General features: G+C 40.6%; 4 protein-coding genes across 4 annotated transcripts; 2 read left to right on the top strand and 2 right to left on the bottom strand.

The window, feature by feature from the left end:
• The first annotated feature begins 2,009 nt into the window (after window positions 1–2,009).
• On the top strand, window positions 2,010–7,557 carry cpt2 (carnitine palmitoyltransferase 2). Its single transcript, XM_004552923.3, has 5 exons — window positions 2,010–2,541; window positions 3,438–3,518; window positions 3,608–3,714; window positions 3,801–5,105; window positions 5,913–7,557. The coding sequence occupies exons 1-5, from the start codon at window positions 2,351–2,353 to the stop codon at window positions 6,239–6,241; spliced, it is 2,013 nt and encodes a 670-aa protein (XP_004552980.1). The 5' UTR covers window positions 2,010–2,350; the 3' UTR covers window positions 6,242–7,557.
• A 50-nt stretch (window positions 7,558–7,607) lies between these two features.
• Window positions 7,608–10,037, bottom strand: magoh (mago homolog, exon junction complex subunit). Its single transcript, XM_004552922.2, has 5 exons — window positions 9,841–10,037; window positions 9,454–9,512; window positions 9,144–9,254; window positions 7,907–7,989; window positions 7,608–7,828 (listed from the first exon to the last, which is right to left on the bottom strand). The coding sequence occupies exons 1-5, from the start codon at window positions 9,929–9,931 to the stop codon at window positions 7,729–7,731; spliced, it is 444 nt and encodes a 147-aa protein (XP_004552979.1). The 5' UTR covers window positions 9,932–10,037; the 3' UTR covers window positions 7,608–7,728.
• A 691-nt stretch (window positions 10,038–10,728) lies between these two features.
• aatf (apoptosis antagonizing transcription factor) lies at window positions 10,729–13,568 on the top strand. Its single transcript, XM_004552920.3, has one exon. The coding sequence runs from the start codon at window positions 10,798–10,800 to the stop codon at window positions 12,442–12,444; it is 1,647 nt and encodes a 548-aa protein (XP_004552977.3). The 5' UTR covers window positions 10,729–10,797; the 3' UTR covers window positions 12,445–13,568.
• A 519-nt stretch (window positions 13,569–14,087) lies between these two features.
• On the bottom strand, window positions 14,088–20,387 carry uck2a (uridine-cytidine kinase 2a). The gene is made up of 7 exons (XM_004552919.5): window positions 20,169–20,387; window positions 18,277–18,436; window positions 18,039–18,135; window positions 17,374–17,516; window positions 16,857–16,954; window positions 16,703–16,751; window positions 14,088–15,350 (listed from the first exon to the last, which is right to left on the bottom strand). Exons 1-7 carry the CDS (start codon window positions 20,271–20,273, stop codon window positions 15,214–15,216), a joined length of 789 nt encoding a protein of 262 aa, XP_004552976.2. The 5' UTR covers window positions 20,274–20,387; the 3' UTR covers window positions 14,088–15,213.
• Between the last annotated feature and the right edge of the window lie 1,358 nt (window positions 20,388–21,745).

Here is a 21,745-nt window from a genome sequence, read left to right as displayed (position 1 = left end):
CAAAAACCTTTTCACATGATGAACACAAAAGACACAACCAATGTATATACAGTGGCACATTTTTTATCCATGTACCATACAGTACAACACACACCAAAAATATTATTCCACGTCAGCATCCTGTGTGTGTTCTGGGTCAGGCCAGAGAATCTCATCCACATCATAGGCTATATTGGCCCTGGCCAGGCAGCGGGGGTAAACTCCTCTTGCATGCCTGATCCACCCCTGGCATGCATCTACTGGTATGTCTAGGCAGGCCTCTTCCATGGCCTGGAGAAGGTGAACACGGACATAAGGTTCTCAGTCATACACCTTCCACCACCATGCCGAAAACAACTTCTCTATCTACCAGTCATGAACCATAGCAGCGCGATGGAAGCTGACATTATCCCAAACAACAACGTAGCGAGGCTGCTCTGGCTGTGCTGGTTCCCTGTAGTTCAGCTGTAACATATGTCGTCTTAGACCATCAAGAAGAGCAAGGAGAAGTGTTATAGGGTCCTAGAATGGCATGGCAGTGGAGTACCCCTCATTGGCTGATGGCTACGCACAGAGTGATATTCCCTCCACGCTGACCAGGGACATTTACAATAGCCCGATGGCGAATTATGTTCCTGTTCCTCCTCCTCCTCCTCAACTTGCATGTCTTTGGATCCATTGTTTTAAACTTGAATGAAATGGCTTTGGCCCTTTTATCTATCCATCAAAGTTTCTGATTGGTGTGTGATACATTTCGACTCCTAGTGTTTCCACTTGGCTAATTGTGTGCTAATTGAGCTAAAGCTGTGCTGATGTGAGTTAATATTATTGACTGCTAGTGCTTTCTAAGTGACCACATGGAGTAAGCACTGACAAATGTAGGGATTTGTTTGTAGAGTTTTGTAGTAACAGTTCACCACATCTGACTCGTGTGGTAAAGCAGGGGCATAGTGTTTATAGTTCAGGGAAATAGGTGTGCTTTTTGGAAAGTGGCATTATGGTTTTGAAATTTGGGTTCAAAAGATTGGTTATAGTGTTTAAGCAACTGAGAAAAACTGTAATATTTTGCAGTTGTGAGCCCCTTCAAATTGTAACTTTATAGTATTCACTGTTGTTTCAGAGCGTGAGGATTAATTCCTGTCAGGCTGAGGACCGTATTATTTATTAAATTCAACAAATATGATCAAGAAAGACAGAAAGAGTTAACCACCCAACACCTGTTTGAAAGATAATGGAATCTTCTTTGCCATTAATATTTTCTCGAGTGTCTGGAAAGTTAAGCTAAAATATTATCTTTCATTATACTTGTTGTTCTTTGTCAGCACAGATAGGGACAAAAAGAGCTGTAAAATCAACTTCAATCTTCAAGGAGACAAAAGAATGATCATGGAATGAGTATCTAAAATAAGAGATTATGTTTAACTATGTTTAGTTGCAGGTGTGTGAGGAGATGAAGAAAGAATAACACAGCACTGTATTAAACCCAGAGTAAAAGATGGTTTGGGAAATAGTGAAGCCTGCCGAGCTGGTTTGGTAGCCTAGATTGAAGACTGATGATACTCTGACTGTTCACATGCTCCGAGATAATAGTTCATATCTTTGTTAAAAGCAGTCAACCAAAAACCTTAGATTTTTCACGAACGTAGTGAAAACAAATCAAGTCCAAGTATGCAAACAAGCTTGCAGCTTGAATGCTGTTGTCATTAAAGCAAAAGGGAGTTTCACTCTCATCTTGTTGACATTATCATAATAATAAGCTTTTTGAAATCAAAACAAATATAAAATGCAATACAAGTGTCTTTTAGATCAAAGCTTATTTAACAGGACTAATTTCATTTCAGGTTATTTTACTGCAGCATAAGCCAAGTTATAAATCTTTAAATTTGATATAACTGAATAATTGACACTGTCATGGGCCCTTATTTTAACAATATATAGGCTTTAGATATTTATTATTTACAATAAAGAAACATGTATTTACACCCTTACAAGACTATACCGGAAATCTAGAGTCAGGACCAGAAGGAGTCACGTGACACGCTCTACTGGTTAAACTTCCTGTTGTCACTTTAGTTAATTATTTCTTTCTATTTTTTTCCCCCTTCTAACGTTTTCCTTTACTTTTTAAAATTATAAAGTCGAGTTATAATACGTGGCGTTTATTTTCCTTTGCTAAACCTTTCCCGAGTGTCTCTGAAACGAAGCGGTACTCTAAGGAAGTTTAACCGGTTGCTAATGTTAGCTAGTTAGCTGGCGTATCTTTCCTTCAGTGACAGGTGAAAGCTCGCTCCGTCCAGGCTTACCTTTTACCTGTTAAAATCGTTTTTACGTTTGTAGCCTCCTGTAGGTGATCAGTTTACAAATCAACACCATGGCCGGTCTGCTTTCATTGCATTGTGTCGCCTCTCTCAAGAAGTCCGGGAGTCTAATTCATTTTAGAAGCGCTGCTCTGGGGGTTCATATGAGACACTATAGCAGCAAAAAGGCCCCCTCTTCATCATCTTCGGAGTATCTGCACCAAAGCGTCGTGCCTTCCATGCATTACCAGAAGAGTTTACCCAGGTAAGGCGTTTTGTGACGAATTTGGACACATTGCTTTTTCATTTTCTCCAAACATGTCGCGCAAACTCAAAAAAATCTGTGGTTTCATGTGCGCCGGAGATGTCCAGCAAACAAAACAAAAAGGTGTCCTGAAATAAAGGTGACCCATTTAGCTTTTAGATCGATGTAGGTAAAAGGGCATGCTTGCGCTAAACTCAGTGACCACTAGAGGGTGACATGAATTATGATTAATGACGCTTAAAAAAAATAGGTGTGTGAAGACAGTTCAGATTTTGTGCAGGAAACATTATCCAGATATTTCAGTCCATAAGATGGCATCACACAGTTGCTGCACATCCATGATGCAAATCTCCCATTCCACAACATCCCAGACTGCTCGGTTAGATTGAGATCCGGTGACTGTGAAGGTCATTTGAGCAGAGTGAACATGGTGCTTTATACTCCTGGAGGCAGCCATCAGAGGATGGGTACACTGTGCCCAGAAAGAGATGGCCATGGTCAGCAGTAATACTCGGGTACGCTCTGGTGTTTAATCAATGCTCAGTTGGTACGAGATGCCCAAAGTGTGCCAAATAAACATTGTCCACAGCATTACATGATCACCATAGCCTGAACCATTCATACAAGGCAGGATAGATCATGCTTTTGTTTTGTTTATGTCTAATTCTGATCCTGCCGTCCAAATGTTACAATAGAAATCGAGACCCATCAGACATTTTAAATGAAATAAAAAGAAGAAAATGTCCCTAGTTTAAGAAAGCTGTTGAACATTTGGTTCTTGAACATGGGTCACCACATCACAGTGGGTGCTCTCTTCCGTTAAGTTGTTTTTATTATAAAACATACAAATGAATCGAATAAAACATGACTGACTTCATTTCCCTTTTGCTGTTTAGATTGCCCATACCAAAACTGGAGGATACTATCAGGAGATATTTGGCTGCCCAGAAGCCTCTTTTGGATGATGACCAGTTCAGGTGAGTTTCCACAAGTTAAATCAAACTTTTTATTTGATTATTTAAATGCTTTAAACCTAGTTGGAGCCATTGTTGTCATGTATCTGCAGAACAACAGAGAAACTTGCTCAGGATTTCCAGAATGGTGCGGGAAAGCAGTTGCATGAGGAACTGGTTGCTCAGGATAAAAACAATAAGCACACAAGCTACATCTCAGGTAACTATGACTATAGCCTAAAACTGAGCATCAAAGATGGAGTAATCACTGTTAAATGAGGTTAAAAATGTTCTTTTGTGTCACAGCTCCCTGGTTTGATATGTATCTGTCTGCACGTGACTCTGTGGTGCTCAACTTCAACCCTTTCATGTCCTTCAATCCCGACCCAAAGACTGAGTACAATGACCAGCTGTTGCGGGCGACCAACATGGTGTGTTCAGCTGTGCGCTTCATGAAAACGCTACGAGCCGGTCTGCTGGAGCCAGAGGTTTTCCATCTGAACCCAGTCAAAAGCGACACGGACAGTTTCAAGAACTTTATCCGCTGGGTCCCATCTTCACTGTCCTGGTATGGGGCCTACATGGTGAATGCATACCCTTTGGACATGTCTCAGTACTTCCGCCTCTTTAACTCAACTCGGATTCCTAAGCATGGGCGAGATGAGCTCTTTACTGATGAGAAAGGGCGACACCTTTTGGTTATGAGGAAAGGAAACATGTACGTGTTTGACATAATAGACAGGGATGGGAATTTAGTGAAACCTGCAGAGATCCAGTCCCACTTGAAGTACATTTTGTCTGACTCGACACCGGCACCAGCCTTCCCTTTGAGTGTTCTGACCAGTGAGAACAGGGACGTGTGGGCAGGGCTCAGGGACAAGCTGATTGGTGCTGGAAACGCAGAGGATTTACGGGTCGTGGACAGCGCCCTTTTCTGTCTCTCCCTGGATGACGAGAGCATGCGGGACCATATTCACATCTCCCACAACATGCTGCACGGCAACGGCTGTAACCGCTGGTACGACAAGTCCTTCAGCCTCATTGTAACCAAAGACGGACAGGCAGCTATTAACTTTGAACATTCCTGGGGTGACGGCGTCGCTGTGCTTCGCTTCCAGAACGAGGTCTTTAAGGACACCACCGAGAAGCCACTAGTGCACCCAGGTTCGGCTGCTGCTGCTGTGGATTCGGCCTCTGCTGTGCGCAGATTGCAATTCAAGCTGAACAAAGAGCTGGAGAATGGCATCCAAAAGGCAAAGGAGAATATTGACTCTGCCGTATCAAAACTCACTATTGACGCCATGGAGTTCAAAAGAGGCGGGAAGGAACAGTTAAAGAAGAACAGGCTGAGTCCAGATGCTATAGCCCAGCTGGCTTTCCAAATGGGCTTTCTGAGGCAGTACGGACAGACTGTAGCCACGTACGAGTCATGTAGCACTGCAGCTTTCAAGCATGGCCGCACAGAGACCATCCGACCAGCGACTGTACAAACCAAAAAGTGCTCACATGCTTTCGTTCAACAGCCTGGCAAACACAGTGTGGCGGAGCTGCAGGCCATGCTCGATGAATGCTCCAAATATCATGGGCAGCTCACCAAGGAGGCAGCTATGGGTGCGTGTGACATGTCAGCATGCAGATAAATTATGGTGATTTTGTACACCAGTAAACGCAGTGTTTTAAGCTGCAGATATCTCTGATGGTAATTATCTGTCATAGCAACAACACATCATAACAGGCCAAATCAGTAGTTTATCTGAGCTAAATATTTAAACCATAAAACGCTATAACCATGTTTAAATATTTCACAGCCCTCCCAAGATGATTTAATCAGAACCAAAGGAAAAAAACACCTTTAGTTTGGTGTTAAAAAGATTTACATGTTAAAAATGTAAATCTTTTTAACATATTCAGGGAGAAACAAACACATCAAAGTGTATGGTCTTAAAAACACAATGTATGATTGTCACTTACTTTTTTAGATTTATTCATTTAGATTTAATGATACTTAGGTAATTTTTTTGGCCTTTATGACTTGGGCTCTCTCTCAGAGCTCAAATCGCACTTCAGTCTGACATATGCAGATATCTGATTTACAAAAACTGGGATTCTCAGTTTTAGCATTTTTCTACTAAATGGATGAGCAAATATGTTTTGATATTAGCTTATTAGACATAGAGGGGCACGGTCTGCAATATGAAATTTTAGGAGGTTTTTTACAGTAATGCAAGCAAGGTTAAGTCATAAGTCTTCTTATTCACCATAATGTGTGACTTTATTAAAGAATTATTTTCTTGAATGCATTGTTCGATATAAAAAACTGAAGTGTTAAGATAATGACTGATTAGCACTTTTTATTACACACAATGCTGACCTGAGAACAGTTCCTTCACTAACTGCTCTTTTTGCATCTCTCTCCAGGTCAGGGTTTCGACCGTCACCTGTTCGCGATGCGATACCTGGCCGCCTCAAAGGGCCAAGCTCTGCCCAGTCTGTACACTGACCCAGCTTACGCCGCCATCAACCATAACATCCTCTCTACTAGCACCCTCACCAGTCCAGCTGTCAGTCTCGGCGGCTTTGCCCCTGTGGTACCTGATGGTTTTGGTGTCGGCTACGGCGTCCACGACAATTGGATCGGTTGCAACGTATCTAGTTACCCGGCTCGCAACGTCCATGAGTTCCTGCAGTGTGTCCACAAGTCTTTAGAGGACATTTTCACAGTGCTGGATGGAAAGCCACTGAGCTAAGAGTGAACAAGTGTACTTTTACATATTGATAAAGGTAAGAGTAGGAAGGAAATTCAGGGAGAATAGAAAGGATGGGGAAAACTGAAGGGCAGCTCTTTGAAAACAAAGTTTCCTCTGTCATCCCTTAGTTATATATACGTATCATAACAATTGTTCGGTGATGAATAGGACTGCTGGTGTGCGGCAGAAATCATAACCAGTTATTTTGGTAAAACTTGATATTCTAACATTTTGGTGAAAAATATCAGCAACTTCATCTATAACACTACAAAATGAGAGAATCAAAGAAAAATCAAGTGTAGCAAAATATAATTCTTATCTTTTCATATTCACTTTCAAGCCCTGAAAACAATAATAATAATATACAACATATTTACCTTCATTGAAAATTTGCTCGTGTTTGACTTCCTCAGCCCACAGTTATTCCAAATTCCCATTCAGACATTTGTGACCAACTCTTACATACATACTGATGTTAGTGTGCTGTGGCCTAATGTTACTGTTAGCTGCGATTTAAGGTTGTTCATCAATCCATCCATCCTCATCAGGGGGAGGGAGCCTATACCAGCTACCATGGGGCAAGAGGCAGGGTACATACTGGACAGGTCACCAGTTTTTCACAGGGCTAGCACATAAGAACAGACAACCGTTTGCACTCACATGGGCAATTTGGAATTATCAATTAACATAACCCCACTAACTGCATATCTTTGGACTGTGGGAGGAAGCCAGAGTACCTGGAGAGAACCTACGCAAACACATGAAGAACATGCAGAGGGGCCTTCGCATGTTCTCCAAACTCAGCACCTTCTTGCTGTGAGGCAACAGTTTAAATATAATCCTGCCCCTACACAACTTGTGGTTTCTCAAGGAGGATCTCCACATTAAACTTTTTTCTTAAATGGAAGTGAAATACGAAGCAAATTTCCACTAATTAATGGCCATGATACACGTAATGCATATATAATATAGCTATCTTACAGTGTTATGAAGTGACACAGAGGCCAATTGAGTTACTGCTTATGTCAGAGAAATGAGGGAATCGTTGCTCTGTAAAAGGCCCTTCAGAAGGGTGTAGGGAGTGGGTTGAACTTGGAGCTCTGACTCTAGTTGGTCATTCATGCAGTTAAACTTCTCTGCAATAGTTGCCAGTCAGGATGCAGAGGATGTGCCTTTTTTTTAATGATGTGAAGCTCAACCAGAGCATTTACAAATCACCACTGTAATACACTGAACTGTCATTAGTGTTAGATTACAGCCATTTGTTGTGCTTGAATGTATTTTGAAATTAAAAGTTAATTACCTCTGCTCTTTTATTTGCCCTTGTGATTCTTTACAGACAGCTGATCATTTAAGACAACACATATTCTTTAACCAAATCACTCTTTATTTAAAATAAAAAATAGTTCCACCAAAAGCAAATGTACAAATGCGGTAGTACAACAGAAACATCAGCTAAAGTAATTAAAATGAGCAAAATCCAGATTTTAGATGGGCTTGATCTTGAAGTGTAGGCCGATCAGACTGAAAACAAGACATTTCAGATCTTGCACCAGGTAGTAGAACACACGAAGGCCCTCAGGGTCCCTAAAAACACATGTGTGCTTACATCAGTAACAAATACAATTTACTTTCCACTTCCCAACTCCTGAATATATTACTTACTTTGACTGATTGACGTCAATCAAGGAGCCAATTTTGGAAGTTGTGAATGAAATGTGCTCGTCCCCGATGACAATTTCGAGTTCCTGTAAAAGATGAGACAAAAACAGGCCTCAGAAAATTATCTTGGGAGAAAATCATCAGTGCAGAGTTGATGAAGGTGAAAATTTAGGTCACTTTCTTTCATAAGTAGAAAAGTTTAGGTCATTTTCAGAGTGCTCGCAACTTTATTCTTTCTCCACTATGATCTTATTGGTCACAGAAAAATCCATTTGGTTGACCTTCTGTCCGCACAGGTTTGAATTAAAGGATGAACTGCAGTTGACTGCTCACTTTTAAGTAAAGTAGCCAAAGACCTTATCAAACTGGGACATTTCTTCCACCTTCCGTCTTATTATCTGCATGCTCAATTTGCAAAGGGTTAGAAAAACTAAAACTAAGCGTATAACTATATTAGAAAATGATTCTTTCATAGAAGGAAATCACACTCAGAAGATAAGCCTGAACTTTCAAACAATAACTTGTTTTAAGCAGCTATTTATCCCAATGGATGATATGACCCTTGAGCAATCACTCCAGGTATGTAATAGGAAACAGAACAAAGATCTAGAGTATGAATGACTGACTAAATGTTTATCAGTTTTGCTATTAGAACTATAACATATTCCAGGATATTGAAGTTAAAAAAAAACTGCCAAATTTATTCACACCAATATTTTATGTAAATCATAAAATATTCAGATTGTGAAAGTATAACTTTGCATGGAGATATTAAACAGAGTGCAATTACAGTATCAGCAAAATCCAACTGATGCTGTAGGGTCATCAAGTCAGATTTTTCTTTTTTAAATCTTCCACAGATGGAAACGATAAGCCTCAGTATAACCATGAGGTCTAAGCGTACCCAACCCAAACCAGGAAGAAAATGGAATAAAAGAACAGAAACAGTCCACTTCTCAGCAGTTTTCACTACTGGATAAACTTAGTGTGGTTTGGGTGAAGGAGCTGCCTGGATACAGCATGCAAAAGGCAGGATTGAGAATCACCACTCTCAGCGAAGGTACCAGAATATTTTCACAACAGCACACAGACTGTACTTGCGATGTGGAATAGTTAAAGACCGCCTTGGACAGTTGCCTATTGCAATGTACCTCGAAAACTTTAAATCTGCATGGCATGAATGAAAATAGCTCAAACTGTAATAACTGGGAGGACACGGGGTAATAAAGAGGTCACAAACCTGTCTGCCAACTCTATCAGGAGGCGGCCACAGAGCATCATCTTCCTTGGTGATTTCACTGTCGTCAATGATCCTCTTCAGCTCCTCCATCACACTTTTGTGAACATATGCCTGGTTGGCACACCGGAAAACGCACAAGTCAGATTTAAATTTGTACATTTCGAGAAACAGCATTAATTTATAACCACATACATGTTGTTTGAGCATGATGACCGAAACTACTTCTCGAAAAATAACCAAACAACCAGCTCTTACTTTACAGATATCTCACCACCCCTTACACATACATTTAAAATCAATCATACGTTACCTCTTTCCTGATCATTACGTCATTCTTGTAGTTACTGTTGTTTGCATATCTCAGTTTACCTGCGGGGGAAAAAAGATTAACTTTAACGTGGGAAACTGTGTATCGTTTCGAACAAAACGCCCGAGTTTGTTATCAATCGCTACAGGCCGCATGGCGCGTACGCACTCACAGGATAAACTCAAAACATTACTGCTTATATTCTAAACCACACGCTATGGTAATAATTATCTTATTTATATAAAAACAAAGTTAGTAATCAGCATTACTCCTGCAGCTAAATCCAAACGGAGAATTTGGCTCTTTGACTCCGCTGCGGCCTAGCTAAACCGGTTAGCTTCGAACCACGGACAGCTAACGCGTCTGTATTGCCGCTCAAATTACACTTACCGTCAGGCCTGAACTCAAATTCTAGAAACTCGTGTCCAAACTTCCCCTTGTGTCCGACATAATATCTCAAATAAAAGTCGCTTGTTGACATCTTTATTCTACAGAAAGCGTTTTCTGCGCAAGTCCGATGAACAAAACTGAGCTAGCAAGAGCAGCCCAGAGCCTCGCCAACCGTATACGCATGCGCAGAGGATTATAGCTGAGGGGCTTTTTTGACCAAAGTTTTGTCTCAAAGGTCATATTCCCGCGATAATTCAGTCATTTTTTTACTTTAAGAATTTAGACTTAGGGTTTCTTTTTTTTAAAGTTTGTGTCAGTTTTTTAAGTTAACTAGCAACTTTTTTTCTTTTATGCCTTTAAAATATTCCTTATTTGCACATCGATTTATTTTTAGTTTGATGCATCTTTGATTGTTTGTTAGTTCAGAAGTATAAAATAAATATTATTTTTTATTCATTTAATCACCTATTTTTGGAATAAAACTCCGTTAATAAATACAATTTCTGGCTTCCTCTTGGGGTATGTATAAATCTATGACAAGACCCAAGAATGTGCTTTTTAAGACGCCAAACCATAATCCTCAACAACTTCTACAGATGTACAGTATGGAACAATTCATTACTGAAGCACAACATTGTTTATTAGACTCTTCTGGTCCTCTGTAAATCTTCTAAATGGCTTTGTTACATTACAAAAGAAAAAGAAACAGTTGAATAACTATATCAGTAATTAATTGTTAATTATTTCCAGTTTTGTTCATTTGTTTGCTTGATTTTACTTAAGCCATCAATTCTTGGTTGGTGTTTCTGCATTCATTTATCATCAGGTTCTTCCTGAAAGAACTCACGCAGGGCTGAACTTTGAAGCGCTTTATACGTGTCGCATTTTTCTAACGTCATCAAACCGCTCTGGCGCACAGGAAGAGTCTGCACGTGTGGTGGTTGTAAACTTTGAGCCATGGCAGGCGCGTTTTCACAGGAGCTTGAGGATCTGTTGAATCCTTTGCCAAAATTCGTGGATCCGGAGGATGATGATGACGAGGCTACCAAAGCCAGAGTGGTGGACCGGTTCAATGAAGACGACAATGAGGATGAAGATGCGGCCGGCCTCAGCGCTCTGCGGAAGCGCAACACCTCCCTGCTTTCGGACACAGATAGACGGTATGTGGGAAAGCCAGTGTCCCGAAAGCAGCTGCTTAGAGAGACTGAGGAGGATGAACATGATGTTGAGGAGGAGGAGGAGGAGGAAGAAGGTGACGAAGATGATTCAGTGGGGGATGAAGAGGCAGATGACGATGAAAATGCTTCAGAGGAGGAAGACGATGATGAGGAAGAGTTGTTGATGGGCAGTGATTCAGAACTCGATGTTAATCTAGCTTCAAAGAAGAAAGCAACTGACATCACCTTTCCTCAGAAAGTAGACTTCCATAAACTGACAGAAGGTATGGATGACCTGGGAATGAGCGAGGATGATGATGAAAGCCATGAGGAGTCTGAAGGCAGTGAAGAAGAGGAAGGCTCTGATGATGATGATGATGATGATGAGATGGAAAGCGAGCAAGAGGATGATGATGATGGAGTGGTGCGCACGTTTTCCCAGGACAAAGTAGATGAGGAGGTGGAGAAAGGAAAGGCGGTGAAGAACCAACTGGCCCTGTGGGACCAGCTGCTCGAGGGCCGGATAAAAATCCAGAAAGCTTTGGTGACTGCCAACCAGCTTCCTCAGCCACAGACTTTCCCAGAGTTCAAGAGGAGAGGTGGGGGGGAGTTCACAGCGGCGTTGAAGAACACTCACAAGGCTCTGAAGGCTCTTCAGAGGTCCCTGCTGGAGTTGCATGACCAACTTCTGCACCAGAACGCTGACACGAGATCCATCGACATGGGGGAAGACGAGGAGATAACCAGCGACGATGAAAAGGAGGGATCAGCGCAGCAGGCCAGAGCGCCCAAACGAAAACTGGAGATGGCAGAGTACCCGGACTTCATGGCCAAACGGTTTGCAGCTTTCCAGCCTTACTGCAATGCCACGCTGCAGAAGTGGCACGACAAAACAAGGCTGACGATGGGCAAGAGCACCAAAGGGTTTGGGGCGTTTGAGAGGAACATTCTCACCCAGGTGGAGCAGGTGCTGATGGACAAGGACAGGCTGTTGAAGCGGACCCAGACCCAGCGCTCAGAGTACCGGGTCCTGGGGAAGGTGGAAGCCCCTGCTCTCACATCTGAGAACATCCCCATGGAGGGAGGCGAGGTGTCGGAGCAACAGCTGAAATCCAACACGCATCTGAAAGATCTCAATGAGGACATATTTGATGACGACGATTTCTACCACCAGCTGCTGAGGGAGCTGATCGAGCGTAAGACGAGCGCAGCGGACCCCAACGATCAGGTGGCTATGGGCCGGCAGTGGCTGGCCATCCAGAAGCTGCGCAGCAAAATCAAGAAGAAAGTAGACACTAAAGCCAGCAAGGGGCGCAAAGTCCGGTTCCACATCCACAGCAAACTGGTCAATTTCATGGCGCCGATTGACCACAGCTCGATGAGCGACGAGGCCCGCAGCGAACTCTACCGAAGCCTGTTTGGTCAGAACACTTCTATGAGGGAGTGACATTAACATGCTGAGATTCCCAGGACTGAATGGCCACTCTCCTTTAGCAGGAACTCTTCAGACTGTCTTACATACTGAACTCAAAAGAACGTGCAGTTCTGTAGAAACGTCTTTCATACCAAAGTGCTTCTTTATTTAATCACAAGAGTGCTACTTTAAAAATTCACACTGTTTTTCCATCACATGTGAATGAAGTAAAGTGATTACTTGAACTCGTTGTATGACTTTAAGTAAATAACTGTGGCCAGTCCCATGCAGCCAGTTCACGGAATGTTCCTGCTCCAGTTTTGTTTGTCTTTTGTTCTTTGCTTTTATTTTTTGCTTTTCCAGTGAAAAAAAAATCCAGAAACCCTGCTTAGTGCATACTGTTGATTTGGGGCACAGCTGGGAATATGTGACACATTGCATATGTTGCAGGGCTACATTAGCCTGGACTGAGATCAAAAAGAAAATGAATTTTCATGTTTAACTATTAGGTAATAGTAAAATTAATTTTAGATACGTTATTACAAATACACATTTAAACCCTGACAGGAAAGCTTTCTCAATTGTTTGAATACATGGCAGCATTGAAAGCAGATATTGTGATTTGGAAAATGTAAAAAAAAAAAAAAACAACTTTGAGTCCTGTGATACACCGGACACCTCTCCATGTACCCCACGCTCTGCCCTATTACAGCCCTGATGAACTTCTGCCTTCTCATGATGCTAAATTGGATATGAAGTTAAGAAAAATGCATCGATGGTTTACACTAACAGAAAAAGAAAGCTGTTTTCTGTTAACTCACTGTTTTTAACCGTTTTCACATGGAAGTTATCGCCGTTACAGGATGAGCCTGGTGTCAAAATGCAGGTAAAAATTATGAGTTGTTTTAAGCAGTTAACCCTTTAAAGTTTACCAAAATAATCCTTTTCAATTTTGGTCCAGTGAATCAGAAAACAGAAATTTTAAGTATTGAAACTATGATGTATGACATGATATTGATGCTCTTGGTTGTAGGAAAAAGTATTGTGATTTGAGCTTTAGCTTAAATGTGTCTATCAGCCCTTAAAGTGCTGTGTTTATAAAGTTAAGACATGAGGGTTTTTATTTGCAAGTAAAATACATTTGTGATTTAAATTCAGATGTTTCGTTTGTTTTTAAGCTGAATCTTGTGAGAACTCAAACTGAGTTTTATTGTTTTATTTTATTGTCTACCTGCAGAAGTCTCAGTACATTTTTCACCAATTACAGCATCGGAAATTGTTAAACAAACGCAATCTACATGAATATCTGCTGACGTACACACAGCATGCCTCACTCAATTCAAGCCTACCACAACCACATGTCTGATTTAATGTGCAATGCTTCCAGTTGTCTGTTAAGCAGATTATGAATGGCTAATGTAGACAAAGCAGTAACAAGGCTTTGATGTCACTGCAGGTCTGTACTTGCTAAAGTGTGCCTGTGTCATGCGTTTATATTGTAATGTTTGGCATTTTCTCCTTTGGGAGACAATCTTACACAAGGCAATTTCAATATCGAGCTTCAAAACAGTGCTGAGTCAGAATGGCATCCGCACAGTGCCGGCAGGTGCTGCTGGTGTAGGAGTTCCCTTTAGCATTATTATTTCTCTCATGATTAACAACACTTTAATGCTGGGTTGATCTGACACAAGCGAACATCATTTTATTGTGACACCTCTTGCATTTGGAGCACATGCTCGTGCCCCAGAGCACACCCACTGTTAATGCTGGCTGCACACCATTCAGTATGGAGTCAACCTACAGGACTCAGCTGTGAGGAAAACAATCCATTTAAGGTTCACATTTTACTTGCAAAAAAACTTTTAAGGGCTCTTTGGGGCATTTTATCACAACGCAGACATAAAATTCCATTCCATATCTTTGCTGCCTCTACAGCACTAAGCAGCGTGTGGCACTTCTCTCTCAATTTGTGACATCAAGAATAACACAACACAGAACGGTCTTCATTAAAGAAGCTTTTAAAGGTGAAAATAACAGTACCTGAGCAGTCAAACATACAGAAAAGAAACTGCATTAAACAACCTTAACAGAACACGCAGATCATATTAAATCGATCTCCTTTTAGAGTTCAGTCCATCTTCTTTTAATGAAAACATCTTAACATGCATCTGACAGTTACAAGGAAAAATTATACTTTGTGGTAATTTCTTAAAATGATAAATTTTCCTGATTTCGTAATATTAAATGGGTAAATGCAAAATTAAACTCCATATTTAGTCCACAAAGACCATCTTTGGCGGTGATGTAGTACATCGGGTGTTTGAGGCATAAATTGGTTGTTTCAGCTGAGCTTTTTGTTTAATCATTTTTAAACAGATCTTGAAAAAGAAAAATGTTAGTTTGCACTGATACGGGGAATCAGCAGCATGTCACTTCACTTCATTTATTGGATCGTTAAAGGCTGTCGAGTGTGTGAATCTTTTTGCAGACAGTTTCTCCAGCTCCGTGCTGGATTAAAGGCAAGCAGCAGTTTGAAATGAAATTAAAAGTGAGTGCCTTTTTTCACTCCTCCCTCGATCAGTGTCATCCAGTACACAAGTTAAAGAGAAAATTTTAACTGAATACCTCTGCTGCGAACCAGCTCCACAAAGCCTCCTTTCATTTGAATAAGTCTAAGCAGAATCGCACCAAAAGGAGGCTTTTTGAATTCCCGGAAGTTATGCTGCCTTGTTGCAGTAGCCATGACGAAGAGCAGCACACTCAGGCAAACCATTCTCCTCTTCCCTGAAGGAGTGATGAGCTTCAGTGGGGCCGACTGCTCGACTCTATGTTCGGCTGCTTCTTCTCCGTCCCATAACCGCTGAACCACCCGTTCAGCCGTTTGGTCAAACCGCCGTTCAGAATGTCCTGGATGTGCTGAACGATGAGATTTATTGCAACTGTGTTGAAAGACAGATGTTACATGGTTACAGATGGTCTCAGTTTGTAACTCTGTTTTACTGAGAGATACAAACTCATCATCCAAAAAGAGTTAATACCCCCAAAACTTACAGCTCATCTTTAATCATCAAAGGTCTAAGCTATTTTACAGAATAAAACGGCACAAAATAATGAAAAAATATATGTAATTGTCTCTTTGTTTACCATAGCTACACTATTTCGCTTCTATGGCAGATATTATAAATTGTATATTTTAAAATATATATATTAAATGAATTGTACAGCCCATATTATATAGAAATCTTGGTCTGTTACTTCTTACAAAAACACATTATTTTTTTGTGACACTTGTAAGAATACATTTTAAAACTTAAGGTATGTTTGGGTTAATTACACTCACTGGCCACTTTATTAAGCACACCTGTCCAGTTGCTCGTTAACACAAATATCTACACAACAGCAACAACACATTTAGACATAGAGACGAAGCAACATGCTGAAATATAATCAGGGGTCAGAATGGGGAAGGAAGGTGATTTATGTGACCGAGTGTGGAGTGGTTGTTCGTCCCAGACAGGCTGGTCCGAGTATTTCAGAAATTGCTGATCTACTGGGATTTTCCTAAGCAGCCATCTCTACGGTTTACAGAGAAAGGCAAAAATACTGATGGCACTGAGTGCCACGCGTGTGAGCAGGAAACTGAGGATACACCAAGCACAGGGCCACCAAAAATTGGACAATAGACGGAAAAACGCTGCCTGGAATAAAGTCACCACAGTAAGCCTGTTGTTCCATTCTTTGTATGTCAATGCTCCTGTTCCAAGTCAGACCTAAACAAATATTTCAAATATTATGTGTAGAAAATTAGACTACTGATCATCTGGGAAGAAGTCTCATGATCTAAAAATCACAATTATACCAAAGCCTGTAATGTTTTTATATGCATGTCTTTGCCACATCAACAAATGTTGTAGCAGATTTATGGCAAGAAACATTTTTACAATTAAAAAGCCACAGCGGCACATATACATATAAAACCTGACCAAGAAGCAATCAAGGGGAAATGGTCGGAGCAGGTGTGTCACGACAAAATCTCCAGAGAGCAGTGCAGTTTTCTTTTACAGCTTTCCTAAAACTAGACAAAGCTGTTTTGTCCTCACCTTGCTTCCTGAGTATGAAGACCACAATTCCCAGCAAGGAGATAAACACAGCTGCGTCCTTGCTGATAAACACTGTTGAGTCTCCAAAATTTGCTTCCACTAGATTTGTTTTTCTAAATAATCTGTAATGTAGTCTTTATGATGCACTTCCCAGGCAGACCCGCCCCCAGAACAACCAAAAAACTACTTACCAATGTTGTCAACTCCTCTCGGTATTATCACATCAGCATATTTCTTTGTCTAAACAAAGTCAAAAAAAAGAAAAAAGAAAAAAGAGCAAACATTTTATCTTTGACTCCATGTTCAGGGACAATCTGCAAATGTGCTAACAGAATATGGACTCACCGGCAGACAAAACTCTTCAAAAGCAGGCTTGACAAAGGTGATGTATTGGGCTAGAACGCTTTCCAAATCCCGACCACGTTCACTGATGTCACGGAGCACTGAAGGAAAACGAGACAAGGGAGAAAACGTTTAAACTGCATAAAGTATTTTAACACTTTTGTATAATTTCTTCCTTTTTTCTATTAAAAAAGTGAAAAAAAAGAAAAGATAATGAGTTAATTACTGAGTTGATCTATTGGTAGGTTGTTTAGCTACCTATAAGCAGACCCACTGTGTTTTCCCAGCTTCTAGTTTGGAGGTTAAGCCAAGAACCTGCTGTATGGTAGCAATTTTAACAGGAAAACAGAAAAGCTTGTTTCCTAAGATGCCAAACTAGCTTTAATTTTCAAGAGCCCTTCTTTGCAGCCCCCCTGCACCACGGGACCTCATTTTAAAAACAACTAATTCAATGAACCGTTACGTTCATCCCCCCGCCCCGTGCTTATAAACATAACAGATTTGTCTCGCCATGCGTCACCTCTCCGTGACAGACGAGTGTCTGCATCCGTATCCACGAACAGCTTCATGTGGAAAAAGTCTCGAATCTCCTGAGAGTAGAACATCAAGATGCCCTCAAACAGCACCACGTCAGCAGGGTACAGTGTCAGGGTCTCTTCTTTCCTGACATATATTAAAACAGAAAGAAGGTTAAACAGCATCCACTGCAGTGAAAAATGATAAGAATGGCGACTGGAGAGATTAAAAAGCTTGCGAGTTATTCTGAAAAAAGGTCTTGAATTCTATTAAAGCTGCAGCACCCCAAGAATGTACTGAACCAAGAAATTATGTCTTGTTGCAAATGAATTTTTTTTTTCTTTATTTTAATTAACTTTAACAAAAATGAAATCTCAAATTTAAAACAATTTAAAAAAAACTATAAATAAATAATTAACTTTTCATGTACTGTTTCACATTTGAACACTTTTACTACAAAGCGCACTCAGATTTTCCCACCTTCCAGGCAGTTATGGGCTTCCATTCATTTCACTATGATATGAAAATCAATTTGCCCACCACAGTAGATATAATGCATGTCTTATGTATTATGATGCTTCCATTGATGCTGCATCAGAGATCTCTTTGTGTAAGCTGAAACCTGCTGAAACCCCTTTTAATGTTGTGCCTGTATGAACAGTTAGTCACCTGGAATGGGAAACAAAGTCATAAACAGGAATGTGGACCGTTTTCCCCTCCTTGATGTCCCACAGGGTCGCGATTATGAGGTCATTGTCAAATGCATCTATAGAGAAGGAAAGAGCACAAGGTAGTTAAAACCAAAAGTCACATTTGGCATGAATGAACATGAATGCTTACGTTTCAATGCTCGAGCCCCCTCTGGCCCAGTGACTCAGCATGACTCACAAATGCAGAGGCGATGTACCTGGGTGGTCAAAGTTGAACTGGCCCTTGAGCGCCTTAGCCTTCTGTTCCGGGGTCAGGGCCCTGTAGAAGCAGTCCTGGCTGAGGATGGCCACTTGCCGCTGGTGGTGGTCGATCTCGTTCTGGCCCAGCAGCTCCATGATCTTACTGCACACCGACGACTGAACACAAACAAAGAATCAGAAACAAGTGATCCTCGTTACACGATTTAACACGGCCTGATATTTTTGCACTGAAACCAACATTTACTTACACTTGACGTCCTAATCATGTAAAAACACAGCATAGTCCATTACTGGAAATCATTGACGCCATTTCAGACACATAACAAATAACTGCAGTTTACTCCCTGTTCAGATAACATGTCTGGGAGAACAGGTGGTTCTGTGAGCAGTTACTCCTGTGGGAAAATAGAGGCATAACACCAGGAAGTTGAAGCCACAAACAACTGACTGTTGAACCACAACCACCTTCACCTAAGAAGTCAGCATACCGTCACCCATATGAATAATGTCAAGAGATATGCCAGTCTTGGATTCATGGAAATACAAGGCTAAATTAGTTAGCCAAACAAATCCCAACTAATTAAATGTAGGTCAAAAACTATGCTTGTATGATGAAAATGCAAAACATGTTGCTAATACAGAGAAGTGCTCCAAAACAGGGCCTCATAGCACCAATCTTCAAATACATGTTGAAGATTAAATAAAAAGGACAAATGTACTTTATTTTATTTGAATACAATTTTCCCAACTTCAGAAGCTTGTTTTATGTTCTTATATGATAGTTTTTGTGCTTCGGTGAATGACTTTTTATATCCTGAATAACTGTTAAAACTTTTACGTATCATTTCAGGTTATTTCATGGATCTGCGCCTCGTTTCTTGTTAGATGTATTGATTTATGTAAACTTGAGCCAATCAAAATATGGGACATTTTCTCAGATTTAGTATAAAAATGCTGTGCAATCCTGTCATAAACTGGAGCCCTGGTTCACCCTAGAGACTGTGTTTATTGTGATTATCCACTTTGCAACAAAATGTGACCATAGTGCAGCATATTCTGATCATCCAAGACAGAATACTGGAAACTACTGGGAACCTATAACATGCTGCACAATACAGAATGCCAAAGCACATATTTAGTCTGTCGTGGCACCAAAGGCGTCTATATTGTCAGTGTCAAGCAGGTCAGTGAAATGAGATAAAGTTAACATCAAGCGACTTTGAAACAGCGGATACATTGTGTGACATCAGAAAATCATTTAGAAAGCGCAATAAAAAGAATAACATCAAAGCTGCAGCCTCCAATAGTGATAATCATGCATCCATCTGCTGCAGACAGCACAGTGCGTTAACAGTCAGTTTTTTCAGCTTTCTTTGTCTGCAAATGCATTTTACACTCCTCGCAGCCAGCGCAGCCAGCGCAGCTGATGCTAATTATGACAAACCTCACTCCTCCTTTTCCTCTTTTCCATGATCTTCGCCACTCTTTACATCCCCTCTGATTTAAAAAAAAAAAAAAAAAAAGCATGAAAAACAAAATACGGGAGTCCTTCACGGAAGTTTGAAATCTGAACATCAATCTGGTTTCAATGGGGGGGAAATGACAGTAGTGTTGACAGTGCACGTTTTCTGATTTGACATGCAGTACTGCGGCCTGCGTAACTTTCACTACTGATCAACACAACAACCAGGCCGAGTGACTAAGTAATGATTTTAAACTAAACTTCTTTTTTCCGAGGAAGAATACGTTTAATTTCTTAGTCCTGCCCTCTTCATCCCAAACGCATAATCTAACACAACAGATATTTAAAAAAAAAAAATCAGACGCCTCCAAGAAATAATCCAAAGGAAAAAAAGAAGAAGAAAGGGTTTATAATATAAGAGCCAACCTTCCCGCTGGCTGTCCCTCCGGCCACACCGATGAGGAATGGCTGCCGAATATTTGAGTCATTTTCGGCTTGGTCACCTGGCTTTGTCTCGCTGTCTCCTGCCATGTTTCATCTGCAGCGCGCACCGTACCTCTACGCCGGGGGAGTGCGCGCTCCTCCCATTTGATGATGGTGTAGGCGACGGTGAAGTTGGTGGTGATGATGACGTTCAAGGGCAACAAATCGAAGATGAGGATGGTGATGATGAAATCGCTGACAGGTAGTAGCGGGTTCCTTTTTTTCTCTTTTCTTTTATAAATTTTACTTGTGCAGCAATTTAACATTATTAAAAACACGGACTGTTTTTCTTTGAGTTAAACAGATGTCAGTAAGCTGACTAGTACTCTAAGCCTTGAACACGTGGATTAATCAGCACAAAAAAAAAATCCACAATCATTTTGATGAAACGTAAACTGTTTAAAGTGTAGAGTGGTGTATGGTGGTTAGTTCTCTCGTCTCACATCAGAAGTTCCTGTGTTTTCCTTCAAACGATCCATCTTCTTCCCATGAAGAAGCATCCTTCCACACTTTAAAATAGGGATGTTAGACATAAGGCCCTGGGGCCAGAATTGGCCTAGCAAAGGCTCAAATCTGGCCCACTGGATGGATGTCTTTAGAAAATGTGAAGGAAGTAATTAATTTTTGGACATTTGAATGAATGCTAATAAGTTTTGCAGCTTTTCCTACTGATAAGGAACTGCCCCTTGGTAATAGATAAAGAATTAAATAACAGAAAGGTTCAACTTTCACCATTGACTATAGAAACATATGTTTTTACACTGGATCTGCAAAAAAGGGGCATTTTCTGTGAATTAACAGAGACCTTCTTTTTTATCTGATGAGCTACCAGGATTGTTTTTCTGTAATTTCATACTTTTATTTCTAGCAAGTTAAGCCAAAATAGTCTTTCTTCCATTAATGAGAGCAGCATTTCTTTAGCATGCGGAAAAACTAAGTTGCACTGTTGCAATTACTCTTCTTTTTCTCATATTAAGATAGTTCTTGTTTAGTATTAAGATATTAAATGTTTATTTAAACTTATTTTCACTGACAGAAAGGGGAGTTTCACTGGTCTGGCCCTCTTAAGATCAAAGTGAGCTTGTGACCCGTTATAACAATGAGTTGAAATTCCTGCTTTAAAACCATGCACGTTGGCTAGATTAATTAGTGATTCGAAACTGACTGTAGGTGAGAATGTGAGTGATTGTTTCTCTTTTTGTGTTTGTCCTGTGATTGATTGGCAAGCTTACCAGGGTGAAGAAAATGGATGGATGAACAGTTTTGGGTAGTGTGATATTAGCAAACACGATTCAGATGCAAAAAATTGAACAAGTTGGCTACAAGATGGAGGAAGGTGGAATGTTACATTTAATATTTTAGGTAAGTATGAAGAAATTTGGACAGTTATGAAAAAATATGGCAACATGGAAGGGCATCTTTATAGAAAAAACTCCAAGACTGTCCTTTAAGTACAATTTTGACCACGTGGTATGGGAATGTCCAAGAGTGTCGACTATTTTTAAAATGGTTAAGAAAAA

The sequence above is a fragment of the Maylandia zebra genome, linkage group LG23 (genome assembly GCF_041146795.1).
Source record: "Maylandia zebra isolate NMK-2024a linkage group LG23, Mzebra_GT3a, whole genome shotgun sequence".
NCBI classification, from domain to species: domain Eukaryota; kingdom Metazoa; phylum Chordata; class Actinopteri; order Cichliformes; family Cichlidae; genus Maylandia; species Maylandia zebra.
The sequence above is the reverse complement of the archived record's forward strand: the minus strand, read 5'-3'. Positions and strand labels throughout refer to the sequence as shown.

What these genes read in the sequence shown, in the direction of transcription:
- cpt2 (XM_004552923.3), top strand. Translation starts at nt 2,351, where the DNA reads ATGGCCGGTCTGCTTTCATTGCATTGTGTCGCCTCTCTCAAGAAGTCC. An exon ending in TACCAGAAGAGTTTACCCAG is followed by an intron (nt 2,542 to 3,437) that starts GTAAGGCGTTTT and finishes TTTGCTGTTTAG; the next exon opens with ATTGCCCATACCAAAACTGG. An exon ending in TTGGATGATGACCAGTTCAG is followed by an intron (nt 3,519 to 3,607) that starts GTGAGTTTCCAC and finishes ATGTATCTGCAG; the next exon opens with AACAACAGAGAAACTTGCTC.
- magoh (XM_004552922.2), bottom strand. Translation starts at nt 9,931, where the DNA reads ATGTCAACAAGCGACTTTTATTTGAGATATTATGTCGGACACAAGGGG. An exon ending in ACGTAATGATCAGGAAAGAG is followed by an intron (nt 9,255 to 9,453) that starts GTAACGTATGAT and finishes TGTGCCAACCAG; the next exon opens with GCATATGTTCACAAAAGTGT. An exon ending in CTGATAGAGTTGGCAGACAG is followed by an intron (nt 7,990 to 9,143) that starts GTTTGTGACCTC and finishes CATCTTTTACAG; the next exon opens with GAACTCGAAATTGTCATCGG.
- aatf (XM_004552920.3), top strand. Translation starts at nt 10,798, where the DNA reads ATGGCAGGCGCGTTTTCACAGGAGCTTGAGGATCTGTTGAATCCTTTG.
- uck2a (XM_004552919.5), bottom strand. Translation starts at nt 20,273, where the DNA reads ATGGCAGGAGACAGCGAGACAAAGCCAGGTGACCAAGCCGAAAATGAC. An exon ending in GAGGGACAGCCAGCGGGAAG is followed by an intron (nt 18,437 to 20,168) that starts GTTGGCTCTTAT and finishes GTTTGTGTTCAG; the next exon opens with TCGTCGGTGTGCAGTAAGAT. An exon ending in GACTTTGTTTCCCATTCCAG is followed by an intron (nt 17,517 to 18,038) that starts GTGACTAACTGT and finishes AATATATGTCAG; the next exon opens with GAAAGAAGAGACCCTGACAC.